The sequence below is a fragment of the Passer montanus genome, unplaced genomic scaffold (genome assembly GCF_014805655.1).
Source record: "Passer montanus isolate IOZ18808 unplaced genomic scaffold, ASM1480565v1 scaffold167, whole genome shotgun sequence".
NCBI classification, from domain to species: Eukaryota; Metazoa; Chordata; class Aves; order Passeriformes; family Passeridae; genus Passer; species Passer montanus.
In genome coordinates this window covers 375,462-402,024 of record NW_024363938.1, presented here as the reverse complement: position 1 = coordinate 402,024, position 26,563 = coordinate 375,462, and the positions used below count along the sequence as shown (strand labels likewise).

Genomic DNA, 26,563 nt, shown 5'->3' with positions numbered 1-26,563 from the left:
GGCCCGGCCCTGCCCGGGGCAGCCGTGGCGGGGCTGCCCGCCCCCGGCGGGGCTCCCCGCGCCCGGGCAGGCCGGGCTTTCCCTCAGCTTGCCCTCGGAGGGAACGGAAACCGGCGCCGCTGCCGCTTTTGGTTTCCCTTTGGCGCCTGAGCGGGGAGAGCGGAGCCGAGCGGGCCCGCAGTGAGGAGTCCTCGCCTCAGGGCGAACAAACGCCGGCTTCCTACGGGATTCAGCCCTTGTGTGGCGTTCGGGCTTTGCTCAGCGAGGCTGTGCTTCGGTTTCTCTCGTGGTCGAGCTTTCCCTTTCGGTTGGGCTCAGAGCACGGTTGCATAAGGAGGAGCTTCCTGCACGGGGTTTTGGGGAGCTTTTCTCCTTGGGCAGCGACTGCAGAGCCCTTTTGTTTTAATAAACCCGGCTGACGGGCACACGCAGAATCCTCCAGCTCCGGAGCACTTGCTCAGAGCCTTTAGCAGGGATCCGGGGATAATTTGGCTGTGGGTGCCCAGCAGTGCCCTGGGAGGGGGATCCAGGGATAGTTTGGCTGTGGGGGCTGCCCGGGAGGGGGATCCAGGGATAGTTTGGCTCTGGGGGCTGCCCTGGAGGGGGATCCAGGGATAGTTTGGCTCTGGGCGCTGCAGGGTTGCCCCGGCTGCCAGCTTGGTTTGGAGCGTGGCCAGGGAGGGCAGGAGCTGCCAAAGGAGTTGCTGCTGGTTTTGCCCTTGCAGGAGGAAAATGGGGCAGTGCCCAAGGAGGGATGTGGGGAGGCTCAAGCAGATCCCCCCAGCAGCTGAGGAAGAAGGGGACCCTGATTTTAGGAATCGTTTTCCCAGTGTTTCTGCAGAGTTCTTTCCTCTGTGCCCTGTGTTCCCAGGACTGAGGGTGCTGTGCTCTCTGGGCCTGGCTCCTGCAGCAGCCAGGCTTTTCCCTGGATAGCTGTGTGCCACATCCAGCACTTTCAGGTTTCCAGGGATATTAATAACTCCCCATACATCCTGCCAGGTGCAGGCTGCAGCTCCTAACCTCCTTTTAATCAAATGGGAGTCGCTGATTGCTCCTTCGTGTGGCAGCCGGGTGCCTTTCCTGTCAGGGAAAAGACCTCTCAGCCTAAGTCATGGAGCTCCCTGCCTCCAGGATTCAGCACTCAGGGCCAGCACAGTCCCAAAGTGCCAGTCTCAGTGGGAATGCCACATTTGTGCCCGCTGTCAGCACAGAATCCCAGGGTGGAAGGGACCTGCAAGCCCATCCAGTGCAGCCATGGCAGGGACACCTTCCCCTGTGCCAGCTTGCACCAGCCTGGCCTTGGGCACTGCCAGGGATCCAGGGGCAGCCACAGCTGCTCTGGGCACCCTGTGCCAGGACCTGCCCACCCTGCCAGGGAGCAATTCCTTCCCAAAATTCCCCTCTGCCAGTGGGAAACCATCCCCCATATCCCACCCCTCCATTCACTCACCCCAACTCCCCCCCAAGCATCTTCTATCCACCAGCACCACGCCTGTGTTTTTCCCTGCTCTGATCCCCTTTCCTGTGCTCCCTTTCCCCTCAGGGCAGGGTCTGATCCCCTTTTCTGCCCTCCCTGTGCTTCCTTTCCCCTCAGGGCAGGGAGGAGGATGGTGCCCAGGAGTTTTTCCCTGCTCTGATCCCCTTTCCTGCCCTCCCTGTGCTGAGGATGGTGCACGCCGAGGCCTTTTCGCGGCCCCTGAGCCGTAACGAGGTGGTGGGGCTGATCTTCCGCCTCACCATCTTCGGGGCCGTCACCTACTTCACCATCAAGTGGATGGTGGATGCCATCGACCCCACCAGGAAGCAGAAGGTGGAAGCTCAGAAGCAGGTAGGATTGCATTCTGCACTGTTTCCTTGGGGAAAGTTGAGGAATGTGCTGAAGTTTTTAGGTTTAGGCTGCTGGTCTGTTGAGGTTTTGTAACAAATTATAGTATAGAACAAATGACAGTTTTATAACTAACTAAGATTTCTAGCTTGAAGTGGTGGCAAAGCTGTTGGTCTGATCTGTTGTTGAAAATCAAAGCAAAAATGTTGCTGAAAATCAGAGCTGTTGGCTCTGACTTTCACCAAGTCTGTAGGCCTGGTGCCTTCTCTGCTTCTGACAACTTTGCTGACCCTAAATCTCTTGTCTGCTTTTGAAACCTTGAGCAGAGACAGCTTAATTCTTAACTTAAAAGAGAGCCTGAAAGCTCTGCATTTCTGGCAGCTTAGTGGCAGAGACCTTCACCAGCAGTCAAAATGCCTTGGAAAGGGGAGGGAAAAAATGAAAACCTCGTTCCTTATCTTGAACTGGAACAATTTGTGCCCTGGAAAAACTTTAGGGGCCCTTCAGAACCAAAAGTTAAAGGTTTGCTTAGGAAATGTGGCAGCTTTTTTGCTTTGGTTTCTGACTGACAAGAATTTCAGAGGTTTTGAGCAACCTAAGTCTGTGTTGGGTGGTTTTCCTTCTGTAATGAGCTTTTCAGTTGAAAACCAGCTTTGCCCACAGGTTCAGTGCCAGCTGTTATCCAGGAGGCTGCACTGTCCCAAAACCTTGGTGGCTTTACTGCAAGTTTGAGTAGAAAGAGAAACTGAGTTGTTCAAGTGTGTTGGCTCAATGAGTTTTCCTTGTGAATTAGGGAAACCCCACTGACCACTTATTAGAAATTGACTGGGAATTTAAAATTACATTAATCTCTCTTTGATTCATTTGAAAATACATGAATCTCTCCAAGTGCTCTGGAGGCTTGGGGGGCACACTCTGTGTTTAAGGTTTGTTTTGGTTGTTTCTTAGCTCTTAACAGAGGAGTTGTGGGTTGGGCATGTGAGGGTCCAAGCATTTGTTTGATGGGAACTGAGACATCTGACTTGGTTTCACTCAAGTGACAGCAGAGTCATTAGGAAACAGCAGAACCTTCTGCTTAAAACAAGATTTCACCTCTTAGGAAGGAGCTTTTCAAACCACAACCAGCAGTTCTCTAAAAAAGCTGATTTTTCAGTGAAGTATTCAGTTTCTTTCCTTTGATTTTCCTGGTGTTTGGTTCCCCCCAGGCTGAAAAGCTGATGAAGCAGATAGGAGTGAAGAATGTCAAGCTGACTGAGTATGAGATGAGCATTGCTGCCCACCTGGTGGACCCACTCAGCATGCATGTGAGCAACTCCTGCAGAATTCCCCTTTGACCCTGGCTTACATTATTTGCACCCCTCTGGAAATACACAGGAGGTATTCCTGTGATCTAAAACTGCATCACTGAGAGCAGAGGGTTTTAATCCCTTCTCTCTTTTATTTTCAAGGCACTCCTTTGAAGCTGGTGGGTGATTTTCATTGGCAGGATCAATGCTGATCATTCCCAAGGCTGTTTTTTTTCCCTTGCAGGTCACCTGGAGTGATATTGCAGGCTTAGATGATGTCATCACAGATTTGAAAGACACTGTCATTTTGCCCATCAAGAAGAAATATTTGTTTGAGAATTCCAGGCTCTTGCAGCCCCCAAAAGGTAGGAAGGGAATGTGATGGATTTATACTTTGCTATTTGAAATATGAAAGGTGCAGTTTTCCAGAAAGGGAAGAGGAAGTGGGTTCTTAGGTCAAAGTGCAAACATCAGGACCAGTGCCAGGGAAAACCCTCAGATTTTCCCTCTTCCCCTGCTTTGCTGAAGAAGTTTCATCTTAATAATGAACCAGTAGCTGGGTTTTGGTTCTGATGGTCCATTTTTGTGCACCAATCACAGAATCATGAAATGATTTGACTTGGGAGGGACCTTAAAGCCCATCCAGTGCCATGGCAGGGACACCTTCCACTGTCCCAGGCTGCTCCAAGCCCCATCCAACCTGGCCTTGGGCACTGCCAGGGATCCAGGGGCAGCCACAGCTGCTCTGGGCACCCTGTGCCAGGGCCTGCCCACCCTGCCAGGCAACAATTCCTTCCCAATATCCCATCCAAACCTCCTGTCTGTCAGCATGAAGCCATTCCCCTGGTCCTGTCACTTCAGGCCATGATAATCCATTCATCCTGCATTTTTAATTGCCTAAATTGTCATTTTCATTGTCTTGACACCCCGTGTTGTCCTTTGGCAGAGCTGAGCTCTAACTCTGCTCTACAGCTGTGACACTCCTGGAAATTGCCATCATTCAGCAGGCCAGACATCCCTTTCTTTTTTTCCTCTGGAGATCCCTTGATTCTCTCTGGAGTTGGGTTACACAGCACTAAGGCAGGTGGCAGATTGATTTTCCACAGTAAAACAGAAGCTGGACTCTGCTGAAATCCCTACAGCCTTACTTATTGTACATTACTGAAGAAAAATAGAAAAACAAAAAGCAGAATTTTAACCTAAAATCATGGACAAAACAGCCAAGTTTACAGCTTTGTTCCCTGGAATTTTGATTTCAGGAGCTCTTAATTACTGCCTGGATCTGTGAGCACCTCAAGGGTGCTCACAGGAGATGGAAAATGCAGCACTTTGGTAGCTGGTTTAGTTTTTCCAGGCTGCTTTCTGTGTAAGTCACAAACTGAAGCTGTCTGGAAAATTACATGAATGCCATGATCTAATAAGCTGAAGGAAAAAATGATTTTTTTTATTTATCTTTTTAAAGCAGACTTTCCAGCTCCAGTTTTATGAGTGGCTTGTGCTGGGTGTTAATAGGAAGTCACTGCTCCAGAGTGATGATGTTTGTGGGCATCACTCACATAAAATGAGAAAAAACTTTAATAATTCCCTGTGTTTTGGGTTCTTTTAACTGAATGTTGCTCTTGAAATTGTTTTCTTTATAACTGTTTAGAAAAACACTCCTGTGAATTCTTGCACTGTGACAAGTTTAAAAATAATACAAGATGTCATGTTTAATTGTGGGTAATTTGTTTAAACTGTCTGTGGGTCTGTTGTGTGATGGATTTTTCCTTTCCTCACTCCTCTGTGCTCTGCAGGGCTGAAAGGAGCTGTAAACAGAAGCTGCCAGGGCATAAAGAGGGGTTAATTTTGTGTAACCTTTATAGACCTGGCAATGGAATAAAATCATGGAGTGGTTTGGCTTGGAAGGGACCTTAAAGATAAAGCAGTCATCATCTCTCAGATGTCTCCTCTCAGCTTCCCCTTTCCTCTCTGGCTCTTCTGAGCAGTAATTTAACAGCTTAAACCTTAAAACCTCTGATTGATGGAATGGTCTTTCCTTGGTTTGGTTCCTTACCTTTTCATACCTGGATCAAACTCGAGCCTGGACACCCCCAGGCCTGTCCTAGCAAAGCATTAACACTGTTAATGTTATTTTTTTTCTTTCCAGGAGTTCTTCTCTATGGCCCCCCTGGATGTGGGAAAACCCTGATTGCCAAAGCTACTGCCAAGGAAGCTGGCTGTAGGTTCATCAACCTCCAGCCCTCCACGCTGACAGATAAATGGTATGGAGAATCCCAAAAGCTGGCTGCTGCTGTCTTCTCCCTGGCCATAAAGCTCCAGCCATCCATCATTTTTATTGATGAAATAGGTAAAAATCTATTTTTTTATCAGTAGCCATGGCAGAGTGACATTGAACCGTAGGCTCAGTGATGTATGGATCTGCTGTCATCTTTTCCTTCAAAAGAGTGAAGGCTCAGGAAGAGAAATAGAACTGTAAAGGGATGGTGGCACATTAGGAAAACCAATGTTTTTTGTTTTTTTTCTGGTGGTAGTGGAGGAATTCAAAAGTAAGGCTCAGGAAGAGAAATAGAACTGTAAAGGGATGGTGGCACATTAGGAAAAACAATGTTTGGGGGTTTTTTTCCTGGTAGTAGTGGAGGAATTCACAAGTGAAACAGATTCCTACTTGGTTTTGGTTCACGAGGAAACCCAGCAACAAATACACTTCAGTGCTTCTGCTCTCAGGGCACATACTGGGAAGTAAATATGGTTTCAGGAGAGCTCTGGAATGCTGGTTTCATAGGGCTGAAGAATAGGAGGGGAGGTGTGGAAACCCAGGGCACTGGGAATATTTCTCTGTGTGCTCTGGGGTGCCCTGACCCTCAGGGGGGCACTGACTCTGACCCTCACTCATGGAGAAAGTTTCCTGGACTTCAAGGTAGGCTAGAACCCACAAAAGTGTGAAATAGATTCTAGAGAGTAGTGTGGGTGGATCACTTGGTGAAAAATTTGGGATTTTTAGTGTGTTGTGGATGGAAGCAAGATGGAGGGCACAGGGTGCTGTCCTGGGTTTCTTCTTCATGGAGTCTGAACATGAACCAATGTCTGGAGTGCCTTCAATCCAGACCCAGAGAAACCACCAGGCTCTTTCCATGAGTTCAGGAAGGTGCAAATTTGGAGCACAGGATGTGGGGCAATCTCCTGTGGTGGGTGCACACTTGTGTGGTGCCCTTTGAACGGGGGCTTAGCCATAGGGGAGAGCCCACTTTCACCCTTGGCAGCACTTGTTTGCTGGCAGTGGTGATGCAAAATGCATTTATGAGCTCAGAGAGCAGCCCAGGTGGGCATTCCTGTGGGGAATTGGATTGGCAGTGACTGCTTCCCTGCTTTGGCACAGATTCCTTCCTGCGGAACCGATCCAGCACCGACCACGAGGCCACAGCCATGATGAAAGCCCAGTTCATGAGCCTGTGGGATGGGCTGGACACTGACTACAACTGCCAGGTGAGTCCTCGGGGTGCTGGCAGGAGGGATGGCATTCCCTCAGCTGGGACATTGGGGGTGGAGCTGCCTGGGAACAGGGACTGCCAAAGGGTTCTTTATCTGTCGGTGATTCCCAGCGCTTTGTAGGAATGAGGGAAGTTGCACCCACAGGTCATTGTTCTTCCTGAGAAGATTGGCTTTGTGCCTAGGTTGGTTTTAATCAAGGAGTGGAGTTTCCAGATGAGATGGGATGGGCTTTAAGGTGCCTCCCATCCCAAACCATTCTGGGATTCTGAAAACTTGAATACAGCAGAAAGCCAGTGTGCCATGGTGTCACCTGGGATAATCTTACAGCCCTTAAACAGGATGTTTGTTCTCAGTGCCTCCCATCCCAAACCATTCTGGGATTCTGAAAACTTGAATACAGCAGAAAGCCAGCGTGCCATGGTGTCACCTGGGATAATCTTCTTAAAGCCCTTAAACAGGATGTTTATTCTCCAAGTTGAAAATTTTCAGCCTTTTTAATGTGTATTTTTCCATAAATGGCTTTTCCTCCTCTCCCAAACATGTGCTAAAGATGTTTTTCAGCTGATTTTTTCCCCAAATGAGTAAAAACCAGTGATGTATGTGTACTGAGGAGGGTTAAAGCTTCCCCTTAGTAAAAAGCCAGTGGTATGAACCCTTCACTGGAAACTGATATAATCTTCTAAGCACAGTGTATTACCTTTTTTACCCAAAACACTGACAATTCCTTGGAGCAAGTGAAATTATTTATTCCCTGCAGTGAGACAATTTGGGGTCTCTCAAGCTCAGCAGCGTTTGCCTTTTTTAAGAAAAACCAGAATCCCAAATGCTTGGAGGAAATTGAGGTGCATGTGTTGATTCCACCTGGAGACCACGCTCAGCTGGGAGCTAAACCTGCTGAGGATGGGTCTGGAGTGTGGCAGGTGAAGAATGTTCCTTCTGGCTGAAAATACTGCCCAGAGAAGCGTGGATCATCCCCGAGCCAGCAATCCCAGTGCCTCTAGGTGGCAGGGTGACTCTGCCGGGCCACCAGCCCTGCTGGCCCTCCTTCCCGGAGCTGCTGGGCCTGGCCCAAAGGCAGGAGCAGGGCAGGAAACCCCCTGGAGGCCAGATTAATCACCCTGCCGTTTGTCACTCTCCTGGCTGGGTGTTTGCCATGTACACAGCTTAGAGTAAGAAATGGGAGAACAAGGCTGCTGTGAATGGGGAGTAAATTTGTTCTGGAGTTAAGAGCTGGAGTGCTCCAGGGAGGTAAACACCGTCCTGGTGTTGGGCTTGCCTTGGACACCTTTAACCCACTGCTGACCTGCAGGTCCTGCAATGCTTTTTGGAATGTTTAAAAGAATAAAGACACCTTGTGGGTACCAGGGGAGCCCACTGCCACGGTGGTCTCCTGGAAGGTGTCCCTGCTCATGGAGGGTTTACAACAAGATGGCCTTTAAGGTCTTCTCCAACCCAAAACCTTCTGTGATTCTTTTTCCAGCACAGCACAAAACCACCACATTTTTAAGCACCTTCCCGAAATATCTCCTTTTGAATTCCACCAGGAACTAAAAGTGACATCACAAGCAGAAGTTTTAAGTTCCTCACTGGGGTTTGAAATTTCAAGTTGGACTCATTGAAATCTCCCCCCAGGTGGTATTTGTGGGACCAGGGCCTTGCTGAGATCACTGCCAGGAAAGCTTTATGTAACTTCTGTAAATGCTGATGCTGTTGATAACGTGGGGGAGATCCCTGGCTGGTGTTGACGTTCCCAGCCCGTGGATGTTCCCCAGCTCTGGTTTCAGTGCTGTCTCTTGGTGTCCCACAGGTGATTGTGATGGGAGCCACCAACAGGCCCCAGGACCTGGACTCTGCCATCATGAGGAGGATGCCCACGCGCTTCCACATCAACCAACCTGTGAGTCCTGCCTGCCCTGCCCCAGCAGCCAGCACAGCCACAGCTCTGGGGCTTTTCCTCCAGGAATGCTGCCCTCTGCTCAGCTGGCTCTGGGGGTTTTTGAATCACATCCATAACTCGGCTTTTTGAGGTGAAGTTTTGATCTCTTGAGTCTTTTATCTGAAACGAACAGCACCATGGGCTTCCCACCCCTGCTCTCCTCTGGGAATGGAGCTGTTGGGATGCTGCACACTGGGAAGGACTGGATTGTAACTCTGTTCTGCTCAGGCCTTCCACAGCAGACAGGGTGGAAAGCCTGGTTTGTTCTGCCTGTGGTGGGCTTTAAGGACTCAAACCATTCCATGATTCTGTGATTTATGCCCCAGTTATTAAGTTCTGTATCAATTAGGCAGCTGTCACAAGGTTGTCCTTACTCCAAAGGTTGCTCTTGCCATCCTTTTCCAGGTATTTCAGTCACCTTTCAATGCCTAGTGATGTGACCAGACATTTTTGTGTCAGGAGTGTCATTTTTGTGTTATCACGAGTTCAGTTGTGGTTGAATTCCCTTCTGGCTACAGAAATCATTATCCATTTCTGCTGAAACCCAGAGACCAAACTGGAGGAGTACAATTCTTATTGATTGTGCAAGAGAGGAGCTGTGTTCCCACGCCTGTGTTGTTGGAACTGACTTTCACTCCATGGGAGGGGATCCCTTTGGGAACAGCAATTAAAACCTGGGAACTGCAGTGCTTCCATACCTGCTCCACACACCTTCCTCACCTCCAGCTCTTCCTTGAGCTAGCAGGGGGCAAGGATGTGGATTTGAGTACTTTGTGGTGCCATTCTGTGGAGCCCCATCTTTAGAAGGATGAATTATGTGATAATGGGATATTACAGGGATTGGCTCCCTCTCCCAGGATCAGGGTTTACCACTGGAGGTGTCACTTAGGGAACAGATTTTCCTTACCCCACAAGAGCCCTGCCATGAGCTTACTGCTCCTCTCTTGCTTTGTGATCAGCCCAGACTGGCCCTGACTCTTACTGAAGGTGGAATAATTGATGTGCTGTGGATTGGGAACAGGCACGGGCAGCAGGGAAAGCCTTGCAGGTTTTATAACTGTCTTTGAGAGAAAAGACCCCAAATTGCTCATCAAAAATTGCCTGCAAAGCAGAGGGAAATGGCAGAAGTGGGTTTTGGGACAGAGTAGCAACTGTACAGGATATACCAATGGGATGGCTGGGGTTTCTGTGGGGTTTTGGTGGAGTTTGAATCACACAGGGTGGGATTTCTCTGGTTTAGAATTTCCCAAGCATCACCCGTGGAAGTGAATTTGCCATCAGAGAGGTTTCCTCAGTGTGTGTCACACGTCCTGGGCGAGGGAGCTGAAGGGACTGAAAGCCCTGGGATGTCACAAGTGTTCATTTTTGTCCTCTGGTAACTTCAGTCTCCTCTGTTCCAGGCTCTGAAGCAAAGAGAGGCAATCTTGAAGCTGATTTTGAAGAATGAAAATGTGAGTAGCCTCCTGTTAGTGGCTCATGGCTGCATTACTGCCACCAGTGCAGCTCTGGCCTTGCAGAAGGTGGGGTTTGTAATTGCCTGTCTTGCACTGAGGCTGAGATGATCTGCCAGGGCATTTCTGGTGAGAACTTGGGAATCTTTTGTGGGTTTAGGTGTGGCCTTACATTAAAGCCCTGCAGTTGGCTCCTGTGTGGTGAATCACCCCCTGTGAGCAGAATGACTCCATTTCTCTGTCTCCATTTGCTTGTTCTCTTACAAGAGAAGAGATTTCTCTCTCTAAGAAAGGTGAAGGTGAATCATGTTTAGAGCAGGGAAGGAAATTTCAAGGAAATCAAAAAGATGTTGACTCTTTAACTCTTTTTTAGCTCAAGTCAAGCAAGGAGGAATGGCTTTTTTGGACAGTGCTGCTTTTGATCCATAATTTAAATTTCCTTCAGAGGAGAGGGGAAGGATGAGGTGTGAAGTGTCTGTGGCAGGATAGGGAGTCCCTGTCCTCAGAGCTTCCTCCCAAAGTTAGTCAGCAGCACTAATTGCCTTCAAGTTCATGTTGCAAAGTGTCTGTAGGCTGAGCTCCACCCTAATAAATATCTTTTATTAGTAAAACCAACTTAAATTTTTTGAAGAGGCCTAAAAATGGCAGCTCACCAGCAAGGAACCACACAAATTAGTTTTTCAGGGAGATAAAAAGCCAGCCTGTATCAGTTATCCCACAGGAGGAAGAATTGGATTTCTCAAGCCCAGAGTTCACATGGCAAGGGGAGTCCTGCCCTCCCTGTTCCTTCCCTGACTTAAAGCATAATTTTAGGGAAGTTTCCCTCTTGAAAGAAGTCATCCCAGAATTTCAGCCTTTTATTAGACTGCCTTGGCTTAAAGTTTCTGAAAAGGAAAAACTGATGCACATGGTGGGAAAGGAATCAGAAATTCCATAAAAAGATGGAATAAACCTGAGGTTTTTGCCTGGCAAGAGTTCAGCTTGACCCAGTGCACTGAGTTAGACACAAAATTTTGCCTCTAAATCCTCAAATTTGGGACTGTGTAAAGCAGGAATGTGTTGTGTGCAGACAACAGAGTTCTGAGAAACTCCTGTGGGCACCTGGGAAAAGGGGTCATTATTGCTGGGATCCAGTTTTTGCCAGGCAGGAGCGTGGTTAGTACAGGATACACCAGTATGGATACACCCTTGGTTCAGGGGTACCAAGGATGTATCAACAAGGACATTGCAAGGTTAGTATGGGTTGGTTGTGGGGTTCTGGTGGGGTTTGGAGCCCGTGGCAGAGCGTGATGAGCTGACACACCAGTTTCCTGTAACGGTGTGAGCCCCTTGGAGGTCCCAGGAGTGAGGGAATCATTTAGCTCCCCAAAAATGCCGAACGAAGGCGATCTCGGAGATAACTGTTGTAGAGCAGAGCCAGTGGCTTTGGGGTGTCCCAGGCCTGAGCTGGAGCTCCCCACAGGTGGACAGCCACGTGGACCTGCTGCAGGTGGCCAAGGAGACGGACGGCTTCTCGGGCAGCGACCTGAAGGAGATGTGCCGGGACGCGGCGCTGCTCTGCGTGCGGGAGTACGTCAACAACGCCTGCGAGGAGGACGTGTACGTGGGGCTGCTCCTCTCACTGCTGTCCTTGTGTCCCTGCTGCAGCTGGGCTTGCCTGCAGCCTCACACACACAGCAGTGTCCTGCTTTCATGCCCAGCTGCCACACACACCCCCAGAGCTCAGTTGCTGTTATTGCTTTTGGCTCTCAAAATGAGCTCGGCGCCTTGGTTGTTCCAAGGTGCCCAAGCTGGAGGTGGCCTGAGCCACCAGGTGCTGCTGCTGCACTGGTTAGTGCTGCTGACACAGCTGGGACATCCCTCTGGTATTTGCCTGGTTACAGTGCTGCTGACACGGTGCTGGGACATGCCTCTGCTATCTGCCCTGCCTGCAGCAATCCTGGGTGCATGGAGGGGCTGGAGCGTGGGCACAGGGGGGACTCCGTGGGCTGGCAGGCATTTTCCAGCCTCAGGGATTCTGTGATGCCAGCGTGACGCTGGATCCGTGTCAGAGCTGCTGTTTGCGGGGATGGCTGCTGAGTGCTGGCACAGCTGGCACAGCCCCTGGCCCTCACCTGGCTGTTGTTTCTCCTCCCCAGCCACGATGAAGATGAGATCCGGCCCGTGCAGCAGCAGGACCTCCACAGGGCCATCGAGAAGATGAGGAAATCCAAGGATGTCTCCATGCAGAACCTGGCCATGGAGATCGTGTTTGACTAAGAGAAAAGAGTGTGTTTGCAGTTCCTGATGTGATTTAGTTTGACTTCTGTAATCAGTTAGCAAAACCAGTGTCAGGGGGTGGGAGCAGGGGTGGCAAAGGGAGTTGTGTTCCTGGAATCGTTTTTATACAACAACAACCTCTTAAGTTATTGCAATTCCAAGTGGAAGTGGAAGCACAGATCATGAGTGGAACAATTCAGCCCAGACCAAGAGCGAGTGCCTGCGTGTTGTCCCAGGGATCCCCTGGAGCCTTCCAGCAGGAGTGGGTGGTCCCAGGGCCAGGGGCAGGACCTGGCACGGGCTGTGTGTGTACAGATGGGTGTGTGAGTGCAGGACCTGTACATAGCCACACTTTTTTTTATATATAGACATAATCTGTAGATAACTTGAGTATGGAAAATCTTTTCTACTTCCTGAAGCAAACCAAATGAGAAGCTGTGTAGGGGAAAGATTCCTCAATACTCAGTTCACTTCTACCTTTTAGCAGCAAATGCCAGGATAGAAACTGCTCCTAGAACAAAGCAACATTTGAAATGCTACTGATTTTTCTTCCACATGACCACTTGAAATCTGGTGCCATTTAGTCAGGATAGTAAACTACTCTGTAAGAATGTTTGAATACTTTTAATTTTTTTATGAATTCTGCTTTTGAAGGCTTTTTAAATGAAGGCTGATTTTATTTTTGGTTTTCCCTTGCTGCGAGCAGTTAGAGTAGAATCCCACGTGCTCTTTCCTAAAGCCCCACGTCCTCTGAGCTCCTGTGCACTGTCCCAAGGACTTGCTTCTCCCTCGGCCTCTGCGAGCCCCACTGTGGCACCATCCCCTGAAGTGTCACAGCCCTGAGGCACAGGGGGACACTGTGTGATGTTTGACTCTGTCCCATGCTCAGATCTGTGAATTTAAAGAGGAGGAAATGGGTTTTGGGCTTATTGATGTGGTTTAGCAACGTGCTGTCCTTGCTGGTACCAGTTCTGGTGAATTCTTGTAACGTTCTGTTGATAAAGGCCAAGGGTTACAAATGTGAGTGGCAAAAATTTTTTTTTCTTTTTTAGTGAAGTTATTGTCAGAGATAGTCAAGGACTTGAGGTTTTTCATATAATGCTGTGAACTGTGCACTAATTGACCCCAAATCTGTAAAGGGAATTAAATGTTCAAAGCCCAGGGGTGAGACACTGTGTCACAGCTCTGCTGCCTGTGAGGGGACGGAGACAGTGGAGGCACAGAATGATGTAAAACCAAATGCACTGCAAAGGAAAATAAAGTGAAATAAGGAGGGCTGGAGCCCTGCCATGACACGGTGTCAGGGGCTGGTGACAGTGTCCCTCAAGCTCAGCCTGCTCCCTGCTGTCCTGCCCTCTGGAATGCTGGCTGGGTGATGCTGCAGGGCTGAGTTTGTCCCAATTTAATCTTAAAACCAAATGGGAGGGGGAGGATGAAAGTAATTGAATAATTGCTTGGACTTCTCTGTGTTCAAAGCAATGGGAGATGCACAATGGAATAACACAGGGGTGCAGGAATTTAGGCAGAGCAGAACTGCTGGGATATGGAAATGGGACGGAGACAGTGGAGGCACAGAATGATGTAAAACCAAATGCACTGCAAAGGAAAATAAAGTGAAATAAGGAGGGCTGGAGCCCTGCCATGACACGGTGTCAGGGGCTGGTGACAGTGTCCCTCAAGCTCAGCCTGCTCCCTGCTGTCCTGCCCTCTGGAATGCTGGCTGGGTGATGCTGCAGGGCTGAGTTTGTCCCAATTTAATCTTAAAACCAAATGGGAGGGGGAGGATGAAAGTAATTGAATAATTGCTTGGACTTCTTCTCTGTGTTCAAAGCAATGCGAGACGCACAATGGAATAACACAGGGGTGCAGGAATTTAGGCAGAGCAGAACTGCTGGGATATGGAAATGGGGAAAGTCCAGGATCTGAGATGTCAATCCCACAGGGCACTTTAGTGCTGGGGCTGGGTGAGCCTGGGATCCAGGAATGAGCCCAGGGGGGGCACCAGGATGAGCAGAGAGATGGAGCAGCTCTGCTGGGAGAGCTGGGGGTGTTCAGCATGGGGAGGAGAAGCTTTGGGGTGACCAAATTGTGGCCTGAAGGAGACGAGACTCTGTACAAAGGATGGAGTGACAAGGGGGAATGGCTTCCCACTGCCAGAAGGCAGGGCTGGATGGGATATTGGGAATTAGGAATTGTTCCCTGTGAGGGTGGGCAGGCCCTGGCACAGGGTGCCCAGAGCAGCTGTGGCTGCCCCTGGATCCCTGGCAGTGCCCAAGGCCAGGCTGGACAGGGCTGGGAGCAGCCTGGGACAGTGGAAGGTGTCCCTGCCATGGCAGGGGTGGCACTGGATGGGCTTTGAGGCCCTTCCAACAAATAATTTCATGATTCCATGAGTAACCTTAGCCCTGCCATTAGTGCTCTTTCTGGAATCCCTGGGGAGGCTGGCATGGCCCCTGTGCCCGGGAAGTTCTCAGCCTTGCTCCCACCCTGCTCAGGGTTGTTACACCTGGGAAATGCCGGCCTGGGAAGCTCCTCCTGCCTTTTTGGCTGGGTGCCTCCCTTCTCATTTCCTCCCGTGGCTGCCCCACATCACCCATGTTTCATTTTCTCCAGGAAATAGCTGGGTAAAAGGGCAGCAGTACAGGTTGCTGGCTCTTCAGCTTGACGGTGCACCAAGTGCTAGAGGGCTGGTTTGTACTTTATTTTCAGGCTGTTTCCTGCTTGGTAAAACCCCAGCGGAGGCAGGTCTTAATTGGCTTTAATTGAGTGTTAAGTGTGTCCTCGGAGGTGTTAATGTCACCCCGAGGGAGCAGGGCAGCCGGACAAGGCCGGGGACAGCCCCTGGGCACTGCCTGAGCCCTGATCTCTTGCTGGTGTCTCCAAAAGCCCGGCTTTGGGCACTGCTGCCCAAAACTCATCGGGGCTGGCTGAAGAGGCACAAGGAGTAATTTCTGATGGCTCCTGGGGGCAGTTTCTGCAGCTGGAGTGCAATTCCCCCTTCTCCAGGAGCTCTCCCATACTTGTCCACTCTCGCTGCTGCTGTGGGAGTCCTTGTCGAAGCACAAACCCTCTGGCAGCTTCCTCGAAAGGCTGAGGAAACAGCGTGGTTTGGGACGTGGCTGCTTTAATTCCACTGCTCCAGGGGCTTGGTCCAACCCTCAGCACCTGATCCTGGCTCTCTGAAGGAGGGGAGAGCCTGATCCCTCTTCCACATCTCCAGGGACAGCTGAGCGAGCCTCCAGCGAAGTTCCACCCAAAAACCACGAAGTGAGAGCTGCTTACACATATAAATATTTATTTGTACTAAAAGTGAGTGTTTCATAGAGTATTGAGTTAAGAATATATTAAATCATGAGATGCATCAGCTGAGGTACAAATTCCAGTCTCATGTCTTTAATAAATAGACTATAACCCCCCCAGTCCACATGTTTTAATCAGAGGTAATTAGGACACTACACTGCTTTAAAATGATAACACAGCATCTGTGTTTTGCTGTGACACCTGGATTAACTGGGGGGGGGCAGGTTTCAACACTGGATTATTTGATGATGAGCAGCAACAGGGCTGTTTCACTCCTTAAAAACCCTAAATGGGAATCTCCCTTTTGGCTGCCTGCCAGAGGGCCTGGCTGGATGAGGCTGGGCTGCTGCACTGTCAGCTCCCACAGAGGAGCCTTGGGGTAAACACAGATTTCCTCCAAATATTTTTAAAAAATACTTTAAAAACCACCCAAAAAGCCCTTTTGCAAGGAAGTTTTCCAGTCACAGACAAAGGCTTGGACGCTGTGCCCTGACCACAGCAGGGCAGGCCGTAGCTCACAGCACCGAGCAGGAGCGGGTTGGTTTTGCCGAGCGTGGAACTCAAACTGGAGCACAGGAAGAGAGGAAAGCTCACTCCCGTTCCTTGGGAACATCCCCGCGGCTCCTGGGGCAGCTGCTGAGCAAGGCCAGGTGCAAGAATCCCAGCGTGAGGCCTTGCTGTAAGGACCGAGCTCTGCTGCCATGGCAGGGCTGGGGCGGCGAGGCGGGCCCGGGCCCGGGCCCGGCCCTGGGCTCCGGGCAGGGCCCAGGGAAGCCCGGCTGTCGTGTCGCTGTCGTGTGGCTGTCGTGTCACTGCTCTGTCACCTCGCAGGCTCCTGCGAGCCAGCGGAAAAGCCTCAGGCGGGGCATTGCCAAAGTCCGTGTGGCCGTGAGGGTGGGGAAGGCGATAATGGCCGCGGTAACTTTCCACAGCCAGGGCTGGGAGCAGCACCCCACAGGGCTGGGGGAGCAAGGCTTTCCTGCCATCCTCTGGTGTCCCCTGCCATCCTCTGGCTGTCCCCAGCGGCCCCATGCCACAAACACAGAATAAACCAGGCGACCTGCACGCACAGAGCTGTGGATGAGGGCAGGAGCTTCAGCCTCCCCTCAGCTGCTCTTCCAGACCCGCCTGGTGCTGCCTTTGCTGTTTTTTCCTCGGATCTGCCTTTGGGGTGGGAGGAGTGTGGGCAGAGGGAAGGGGGATCCCATCCTGCTCCGTGGGAGGACACCTGGAAGCGCAGTGCCAGCATCCCTGACTTTTCCTTGCTGTGCAGAGCTTTCTCAGGGATCTCAGGGCTTTGTGGTGCTTCTCCTGCCAGGCTGTGAGTGCAGGGATCCCCGTGCCAGGGATCCCCATGGCACAGGCAGCTGAACTCAGAGCAACAGTAATGCTCAGCTTGGGATTTGTTTGACTTAAAGAGGTCAAGCAGGAGGAGGGAAGGAAGGAAGGAGTGAGGAGTTGGCTCAACCACAAGGAACTGGAGGTGGTCACAGCTGATCTTAAAAAAGTCCTTTTTATAAAAGGGGCATTAAAAAGATTGTGCTGTTAATTAGCAAAAACTGTCTAAGGCACAATGAGGAAAGGCACTTCTTCACTTCTGCTCCAGGCAGGACACAGGCAGGATTTATCCTGGTCCCCTCTGCACTGGCAGCTGCTGTGTGGCCCTGGCAGCACCACAGTGATCCCGGTGGCACGTCCTGGTGCCAGCTGGGAACAAAGGGCCCACTCCCTGTCCCTTCCAGCTCCATGGGGACACTCCCAGCAGCTTCAGGGGAAGAAGGATCAGGCTCAAAGTATTTCTGATTGGTAAAAAACACTGACCCAGGTAGGAAAATCCCAGGGTCGTGCCAAGTGATCTGTGTCACAGGGAATCAATTGATCATTGCTCACTCTTAATACAGGTATTTCTAGGGAGGAGGAGGAGTTAATTCTTTTTTTCCAGTGACTGGTAGTAGGCGGTGAGGACTTTCCAGGCTTTGGGGGCCATGAAGCCATCCGGGGGGTTTTCCCCTTCCCGAGCAAGCTTCCTCATGCGTGTTCCTGAGATGAAGTCAAAGTCATCGTGCCTGTGTGAAACAGAGACAGGTGACATCAGCACAGCTGGCCCGAGTCACCCCCAGGGCTCCTCATCCCAGAGGAGCTGCAGTGTCCATAACACTTCCCAGCTGTGGGAAGCTGCCTTCCTTCAGCCTCTCAGCCTGCTTTTCCTCCCTGGTGGCACCTTTAGTTTCCTGTGACACCTGGGAACAGCTCTTGGAGGAACACATGGCTGGCTTTCCCAAATTCTGCCCCCATTCCTCTCCTTGGGAGGAACATGGCTTTTCCCTGTCCCCCAAAAAGCTGCGAGCCCGAGGTGCCCACAAACCCCACGTTGTCACCGTCACATTTTCTGGAAAAATCCCTTTGCCCAGGATTTCTCTCCTGGGAAGCTGAGAAGCCTCAGAGAAAAAGGAAAACAATATTACCTCATTTGCTTCTCCTGTGTTTTGTTTTGCTGCTTTAGAATATGGTTTGGAGATTGTTCATCCAACATCATGTGAATTGTTTTTACTTATTGGCCAATCACAGCTGAGCTGTGTCAGGGCTTTGGTAAGAGTCACGAGTTTTCATTATCATCTTTTAGCCTTCTGTCTGTACCCTTTCTGTATCCTTTAGTATAGCTTAGTGTAGCATTCTTTAATATTATATAGATCATAAAGTAATAAATTAGCCTTCTAAGAACATGAAGTCAGATCCCTTCCTTTCCTCACCTGTGGTTGTGTTTGAGAGTCTCGGGATGAGGGAAGAGATGAGAATCTTGACTCCATGTTTTACAAGGTTGATTTATTATATTATGATATATTATATTAAGATGTTATACTAAAACTATACTAAAAAGAATAGAGAGAAAGGATTTATTAGAAAGCTCGAAAGGAATATAAAGAAATAATAATAAAATCTTGTGACTACTCACAGCCTCGATACAGGTGGCTGTCATTGGTCATCAAATAAAAACAATCTACATACTCAGTAAATAATTCTCTAAACCACATTCTAAAGCAACAAAACACGGAGAAGCTGAAGCTTCCCAGCTAATCAGCAGAAAAAACCCTAACAAAAAGATTTTGCATAAAATATATCTGTGACACTCGCCTTCCTTGGGAATCCCAGAAAACACAACACAGTGAAGAACCCACGGCGTGGCTGCTGCCGCCTCACCTTTCGGGGTCGTAGAAGTCCATGGCCCTCTTGCTCTTGCTGTAGGCGGCCACGCGGAAGGGGATGATCTCCACGGAGGTGAGGCCGGGGGCCATGGCCAGCACCTTCCCGCCGTGCGTGGGCTCGTACAGGTCCTGCTTGGTGTCGGGGTGCGGCATGCCCGCCGGGTCGCGCCCCACGATGTAGAAGTTGGCCCCCGCCACCATCCGGGCTCGGCAGTGCCACTGCACCTGCAGGGAGGGACACGGGGCTCAGGGATGAGGGAGAGGGAGCCCACGGGGAGGGAGTGGGGCTGGGTCCAAGCTGGCGGCAGTTTGAATTTTCGGCGGCCCCCCAGCACATGGAAAGGGAGGTTCAGCATCTGCTCCTTTCATCCCACTGATTTAGGGACACAAGGGAAACCCCTGGGGTTTCAAGTGAACATCCCTGCCTGCCAGGAAAAGGTGAAGCCTGTTTGTATCCCTTCTCCCCAGCCCTGGAGAGGATGGGAGCTGATGGAACCAAGCTCTGTGGGAATGCCGCAGCAGCGAGCACAGGCAAACCATGCAGGGAGCCCAAGTGAGCACACAGCTCCAGCCCCCTTCCTGGGGTTTTCCAGGCAGGCTGGGAGCACAACCCCCATGGACAGGCTGTCTGCCATGCCCTGCTGACAGCCAAGGGCTGTGTTACCTCCGTGGGGCCGGCGTAGAGCATGGGAGAGGGGAAGATGGCCACGATGGTGGACTTGGGATCCAGGACTTGCTCCTCCAGCACGGCCGCGTGCTGCTTCATGCGCCACTCCAGAGGGACATCATCGTCCTTGGTCCAGCCCCCCAGGGGGTGCAGCAGCAGCACGGGGTTCTTGTAGCCCCTCTCCAGGAGCTGGCGCCGCGTGTCCTGCATCAGCAGCGCGTGCCCGTTGTGCACGGGGTTGCGCAGCTGGAAGGCGAAGACGGCGTCTGCAAGGGGAAGGTCGGGGGGTCACTGGGGCCATTCCCACACCCTGAGCTGCCACAGAGCCACGAGAGACCTGTGTGTGCCCTGTCTGCCACGACAGACCCGTGTGTGCCCTGTCTCAGCCATGGCAGACCTGTGTATCCTGTCTCGGTCATGACAGACCTGTGTGTCCTGTCTCTGCCATGACATGACAGACCCAGGGGGTGCAGCAGCAGCACGGGGTTCTTGTAGCCCCTCTCCAGGAGCTGGCGCCGCGTGTCCTGCATCAGCAGCGCGTGCCCGTTGTGCACGGGGTTGCGCAGCTGGAAGGCGAAGACGGCGTCTGCAAGGGGAAGGTCGGGGGGTCACTGGGGCCATTCCCACACCCTGAGCTGCCACAGAGCCACGAGAGACCTCTGTGTGCCCTGTCTGCCACGACAGACCTGTGTGTGTCCTGTCTCTGCCATGACAGACCTGTGTGTGTCCTGTCTCAGCCATGACAGACCCGTGTGTGCCCTGTCTCTGCCACGACAGACCGGTGTGTGCCCTGTCTCTGCCACAACAGACCTGTGTATGCCCTGTCAGCCATGACAGACCTGTGTGTGCCCTGTCTCCACAAGAACAAGGCCCTGAGTGTGTCACACACACACGCATCACCCTGCCAAGGTTATTTTCCCTGCACTTTGGGGTTGATTTCAGCCCTATCAGCTCTCCTACAGTGTTTGTGCACAGCTCTGGACACCTGCACTGATGTCTTACGTGATCTGTCACCTCCCCAGGCTCAGTGGCACCTGCAGGAGGGCAAATGCTTTTTCCCCAAAGTGAGGGTGAGTGTCTGACCCTTGCCATCTTTGCTTGGAGCAACCTGGGAATGTGGAAGGTGTCCCTGCCCACGGCAGGGGGTGGAATGAGATGAGCTTTAAGGTCCCTCCAACCCAAACCATTCTGGGATTCTATAAGACAGAGAGCTGGGAGAAGATACCTGAGCTTTGCCCACAGACCTGTGTGTGTCCTGTCTCTGCCATGACAGACCTGTGTGTGCCCTGTCTCCACAAGAACAAGGCCCCGAGTGTGTCACACACACACGCATCGCCCTGCCAAGGTTATTTTCCCCGCACTTTGGGGTTGATTTCAGCCCTATCAGCTCTCCTACAGTGTTTGTGCACAGCTCTGGACACCTGCACTGATGTCTTACGTGATCTGTCACCTCCCCAGGCTCAGTGGCACCTGCAGGAGGGCAAATGCTTTTTCCCCAAAGTGAGGGTGAGTGTCTGACCCTTGCCATCTTTGCTTGGAGCAACCTGGGAATGTGGAAGGTGTCCCTGCCCACGGCAGGGGGTGGAATGAGATGAGCTTTAAGGTCCCTCCAACCCAAACCATTCTGGGATTCTATACGACAGAGAGCTGGGAGAAGACACCTGAGCTGTGCCTCTTGTGTGAAGGCCAAGAATGTCAGTGCAGAGAGGATCTGACCTACCAGGGAGGATGTGAGCAGGCTGCTCAGCACTTCCCACTGGGGACACAGCCCATCACAAGCACTGCCCTAACCAAGATGACCCATGCCCCTAGTCCCCTTTAGTGCCCACCCTCCCAAACAGACCCATTTTGGGAGCACCCAGAAGCCACCTGGAAGTGCTGTGAGCTTGAGAGCAAGTCATGGATCACACCAAGGCCTGGTGGGGCAGGAGGAGCCCTGTCACTGGTGTAACCCAGGGCACTCACCAGCGTTCATCTCCCTGAATTTCTTCTTGAGAGCCAGTGGGGTCAGGCGGTACTGGTCCAGCCCATCATTCCACTTGATCTTCTCCAGGACCTCCAGGTCTCCACCAACCAGCCAGTCTCCACTCTCCATCACCATCTGGGAATTACACACACCTTCAGTGCAAAGGGGACAGCACACTCCTCGCAGTCTCCTTTGAAAAGTGTGAGGCTCAACCCCGTTGTAGGATGACCCTCCCTTCTCTCAGGTGGAAAACATCATGGCAGTGACCACGTGAACTGAATGTCATGGGCAGCAAAACCTCACCAAGTGGGGCAGCAGCCACCCAGTCCCCACCCAGCAGTCCATGGGAAGGCACAAGACCTTCCTCTACCTCCCTCTTTGCTTTCCTCCTGGAATACACAGGAGGAATGAGCCTCTTGCAAGGCACATACCTGCTGCTGATTAATTAAAAAAGGCATTTTAAGGGAGAAGCAAGAACTACCACAGCTGTAGCTCTTTTAAGCAGAAAGCTGTGTGCAACCCAGAGCTCTCCCTTTCTGAGGGACAATGCTCCTTGTGCTGCCACAGACTAAGTGGGAAGAGAGAAGCTGCAAAAACATACCAACCCTGCTGGCTGCCTGTAAGGAAAAGCCAAAAAATTCAGTCCTGCCTGCTCAGGATGGGCTGGTGGCCAAAAAAAAAAAAAATCAGTCCTGCCTGCTCCGGGTGGGCTGGGGGCAAAAAAAAAAAAATAATCCCCCCCCTCCCGGGAGGTATAAATATTATATAATATACAAATAAATCAGCCTTCTAAGAAATATGGGGTCAGATTCATCTCTTCCCTCATCCTGGGACCCATGAACACAACCACAATATTAGGAAAAACTTTTTCACCGAAAGAATAACAAAGCACTGGAATGCTCGTCCCAGGGAAACAACCACAATATTAGGAAAAACTTTTTCACCGAAAGAATAACGAAGCACTGGAATGCTCGTCCCAGGGAGGTGGCAGAATCACCATCTCTGGATGCGTTTAAAGCGAGACTGGCCATGGCACCTGGCGCTGTAACCTAGCTGAGGTGTTAGCGCGCAGGTCGGGCTCGGTGATGTTAGAGGTGTCATCCAGCCTCACTATTCCCTAATTCCGTGATTCTCCACCCCCGCGGTGGCAGGGCTGAGTCCCACCTGGATGTGCGGGTGCCGGGGGCAGGCGGTGCCCCAGACGCGGGCGCAGCGCTCCTCCTTCCTGTGCGCGAAGAACTCGGGGCGCCGCAGCACGGCCACGGCGCGGCCCTGGAAGCGCAGCGCCAGCGCCGCGCTGCCCTCCAGCCGCCGCTTGTCCTCCGCCGACAGCGGCAGCACGATGGGCACGCTCAGGTTCACCACGCCGTCTGCCGAGACACACAGAGAGAGGGGCTGAGCTGGCCTGGCTCTGTGCTGCTCCCTGTTCAGCCCACGGATCGCCTTTCGGGCTGGTGCAGAGGAGCTGGGGTTTGTTATGTGTTATGAATAAAATGTTATCTATTTTTTTTAGGTTGCAGAGTTAAAAACAAGTCAAACCAGTGTGTAGCTATGATATCTTATGAAAAATCCTCTGCTAGGATTTTTCCCCTCCTGAGAGCTGAGAGCCTCAGGAAAGAAATGTCAACAATAACTGTGTGCTGCTGTGGAATGCCACAGGTGCATCTTCCATTGGTCCATGTGGATTGTTTTCAATTAGTGACCAACCACAGCCACCTGTGTTGAGGCTGTGATCAGTCACAGGATTTTGTTATGCATTCTATTCTATTCTATTCTATTCTATTCTATTCTATTCTATTCTATTCTTGCCCTTTGTAGCCTTCTGATCTTCTTCTCTCTGTTCTTTTAGTACAGTTTTTATGTAGTATTTTAATATAATATATAACATAATAAATCAGCCTTCTGATGAAAATGGAGTCAAGCCTCGTGTCCTCACACAAGGGCTTGCCGAAACAAGACCAGTGCTGTTAAGTTAGTTTCATTGTTAAGAGTTCAGACCCTCCAGGTAGGAGGAGAATGGGAGTGGCATCAGAGCCAGTATGCAGATGAGAAATGCATTGTGCCCCAAATTTTTATAGTTTTTACAGGAAAACCCCTAAAATTACGAGCCAACATAGAACTAAGTGACCTAAGTGACGTCTAAGGATGGAACATAGTCCAGTACCTGCTTGGATCCTTTTTGCTTCTCACCCTAGCTTAAAAGATGTTAATTAAAGAGACGACCCGGGGTGTTGGAGCAAAAAGTGGGAATTTCCTACTCTCCCGTGAGGACGGAATCCCCAGCTCTGCCTGCAGACCAGCGGACAAAACTGTATCACCCTCCTCCTCCTCCGTGCCACGCCTGGGAGCAGCAGCGGCATGGGCACGACCCGTCGATTTCTCCCCACCTGAGCTGATTCTTCTTAATAAAGGCATTAAAAAGGAGAAAGATCTCCTGCCCATTTATTTCATTATGCTCCCCGCATCCTCTCCTGGACAGTGCTGTCTGCAGACAGACAGATAGACAGCAGGACAGAGCTCTCCTGTGCTTTGAGTTAGTTCTAGCTGGCCAGGGCAGAAAATTTCCCTGGACCGTGGTTTATCTTTTTCTTGGAACTGTTTGGACCTGGTCAGAACACCAGAGGAGCACCAGCAGCTCCACCTGTGGCCCACCAGCCAGGCCTGGGCCACAGCATTGCCAGCACCAAAGGAACTGATAAGGGACTGATAAGAGATTGATAAGGGACTGAGTGAGCCCAGCTACAGCTCACAGAGGGGACTTCCTGACTTTGCAATCTCTTCAGAACAGCGAGAGGTTCTACTGTTTAATATTGTTCATTTTTTTGTGCTGCTGAATGTTTTGCCTGCTAAATAAACAGGTTTTTTTCCCTACTTTTCTCCAAGGAAATATTTTCCTGAACCAGGTGGGGGAGGGGATGCTTGAATTTGCTTTCTAGAGGAACTCCTTTGGAAGCTTTCTCATAAATTTGCCCTAAACTAGGACAGAGGGACACCAGCAGCACCGTGGGGATGCTCACAGCCCTTGAAGGGAAGGGGTTGAACACCCTTCTGCGTGGACAAGAATTTTAACCAGCCCAGGGAACTCAGGAAACAGAGGTTTTCATGGAAAATCAGTCATTGCAGCAGTTTTCTCTGCACTGCTAATGAACGGTGATGTTAGCAGAATATAAAAGCTCCTTATCTAAGGGCCAGAGGTGTCTCCAAGACACCTGGAGCATCTCATTAGTTCCTGCACTCTCCCTTCCCCTGCTTCTTCTTCGTTAGCTGCTTGTGAAGGTGAAAAATTTAAATGTGCTTGCAAATTGCAACCCTGGATAATTGAAAAATTTCAGTGTGCTTGGAAAATGCCTTCTCCTGCAGGAGAACCACCTCTGTGGGGATGGCTCCAGGCTGGTATTCCCTGGAGCACCCCATGCCCTGCACACCACCTGGGCTGCCTCTTCCACCACACTCAGTTTTAATTTGGGGTTTTTTTTTCTTTTTTTGGGTTTTTCCCTGGTTATCTCTATATTGCTACTCCTTCTCCTTTACATCTCTGCACTGCCCATGTTTAATCTGTTTTCTGTGCGAGTCTCTAAGTGCACACTTGGTTTCTAATTTCAGTGTTGTCCCTAAATAGCTTGAAATCATGTTGGTTTTAACCCTACTCTCCCAATTTCTCAATGTTCCACTGAGGTCCTCCCATTTCTCCTTGGATATTTGGATATTAACAATATTCCAATCTCAATACAAGAGAATCAGTCTCTCTGATAGGTTTCCAGTCAAAAACAAATCACTGATTCAATTTATTCTGATCTGACTGAAATCAGTTTGGACCCTTGAGAGTCTTAATTTGAGGATTTTAACTATGATATAGATTTTTACTTTAATTTTTATTAAAATATTTGCATTTACTTTAAATTCACGACTGGGTATCATTCATCTGCCAGGCAGCAATTTTCATGAATAATCACAATTATATTCACATGGGATCCAATCAATATCAACTTCATACATTTAAATCATATTAATAATGATCAGTCAATGAAGCCAGCACAGGAAATAAAAAAAGCTGCATTATGAAACCAACAAATGCTGCTGAAAGCGAGCATCTTCAGGCTCCATTTCCAAATGCAGGATGGAGAGGTAACAAAAGATCACTCCAGTGCAGGTAATTAAAAAATTACACAACTGGGATCTTTGTGCAGACTGGTCCCTAGGACACGGGGTGTGTCGGGCCACGTCATAACTGCCTGGATCATAAATGGGTCGTGGCTGCAATAATTTCATAATAATTAATAATTTCAACTTTTTTATTTTTGGAAATCTCAAAAAATTATAGCCAAAAAGAATCTCAGTTGAGGTAATTTGTGCAGAGCCTGAGAACAGCTCCATAGTTCCATACATACCAGCTACCAAGCGTTTCTTTCCTGGGAGAACACAAACATAATTAAGATAATTAACGCTCAGGGGCACGTTACAGAAACCATTTCAAGACTCAAAGCACTGAAAAGCTCCTGCTGGCGCGGCCACGGTCCTAACACAGCCTCACACTGTGATCCAGCACTGTCACTGTCACCCCTCTGACAGAGTCACGGGCTGCTGGTGCGCTGCTGCAGGTCCACCCCTCCTGGTGGCCCTACACAGAGCACATCACCCACCTGCTGGGGCATCCAGGGGGGATTTGCTGCTTGAACAAGTGTCCCCAAAAAGCCACGGGAGCTGCCCAAACCATCAGCCAGCCCAGGGCACAAGGCTCTGGGAAGAGCAGGCTCAAGCCTCTCCTTGGCAGTGCCACCCCTGGCCTCAGCACCGTGAGGTGGAGCCCTCCACCACTTCCCAGAGCTTCTCCAGGAGCACCTGCTGTTCTCTTTCCCACTCAGATGTCACCCTGAGGGCGTGAGCACACCAGTGCTGAGTTTGGAGACCCCCATGGAGACAGGATCTCCAGATGCTGCTGCCCTCTGCCACCCAGACCTTGCTCTGGAGAGCTCATCCCCCTGCAAAGCTGCTCTCTCTCCTGGCCTTCATCCCTGCTCCCCACAGAGCTCTCCAAACCCTGAGCATCTGCCCACAGAGCTCAGAGGAGATGTGCTCAGGGATGCTGGCAGGTCTGGGGGGGCACCCCAAACCCAGGTATGCTCTGGGATGAGCCTCCAGCACAAAGTACGGGGCTCTGGAGCAACGTGGCCACCCCAGGGC

At 50.7% G+C, this 26,563-nt stretch overlaps 2 protein-coding genes across 3 annotated transcripts in view; one reads left to right on the top strand and one right to left on the bottom strand.

Moving 5' to 3' along the window:
* ATAD1 (ATPase family AAA domain containing 1) overlaps positions 1 to 13,539 on the top strand; it is a 13,996-nt gene extending 457 nt beyond the window's left edge. The window contains exons 2-11 of one of the 2 annotated variants that reach the window (XM_039703686.1): positions 1,595 to 1,610; positions 1,670 to 1,828; positions 3,031 to 3,129; positions 3,356 to 3,476; positions 5,258 to 5,458; positions 6,488 to 6,594; positions 8,408 to 8,497; positions 9,937 to 9,987; positions 11,450 to 11,586; positions 12,126 to 13,539. In XM_039703686.1, coding sequence (XP_039559620.1) covers positions 1,608 to 1,610; positions 1,670 to 1,828; positions 3,031 to 3,129; positions 3,356 to 3,476; positions 5,258 to 5,458; positions 6,488 to 6,594; positions 8,408 to 8,497; positions 9,937 to 9,987; positions 11,450 to 11,586; positions 12,126 to 12,246 — 1,089 coding nt within the window. In that variant the 5' untranslated portion in view covers positions 1,595 to 1,607 and the 3' untranslated portion in view covers positions 12,247 to 13,539. Of the gene's footprint in view, positions 1 to 1,594; positions 1,611 to 1,665; positions 1,829 to 3,030; positions 3,130 to 3,355; positions 3,477 to 5,257; positions 5,459 to 6,487; positions 6,595 to 8,407; positions 8,498 to 9,936; positions 9,988 to 11,449; positions 11,587 to 12,125 lie in introns of both variants that reach the window. The other variant, XM_039703685.1, reaches the window with a different exon arrangement.
* Positions 13,540 to 15,524: 1,985 nt separating this feature from the next.
* PAPSS2 (3'-phosphoadenosine 5'-phosphosulfate synthase 2) overlaps positions 15,525 to 26,563 on the bottom strand; it is a 29,322-nt gene continuing 18,283 nt past the window's right edge. Inside the window, exons 8-13 of the mRNA XM_039703681.1 lie at positions 22,547 to 22,752; positions 21,382 to 21,517; positions 19,877 to 20,002; positions 19,414 to 19,556; positions 18,745 to 18,974; positions 15,525 to 17,612 (exon numbers count right to left, since the gene is read on the bottom strand). Coding sequence (XP_039559615.1) covers positions 17,471 to 17,612; positions 18,745 to 18,974; positions 19,414 to 19,556; positions 19,877 to 20,002; positions 21,382 to 21,517; positions 22,547 to 22,752 — 983 coding nt within the window. The 3' untranslated portion in view covers positions 15,525 to 17,470. The remainder of the gene's footprint in view (positions 17,613 to 18,744; positions 18,975 to 19,413; positions 19,557 to 19,876; positions 20,003 to 21,381; positions 21,518 to 22,546; positions 22,753 to 26,563) is intronic.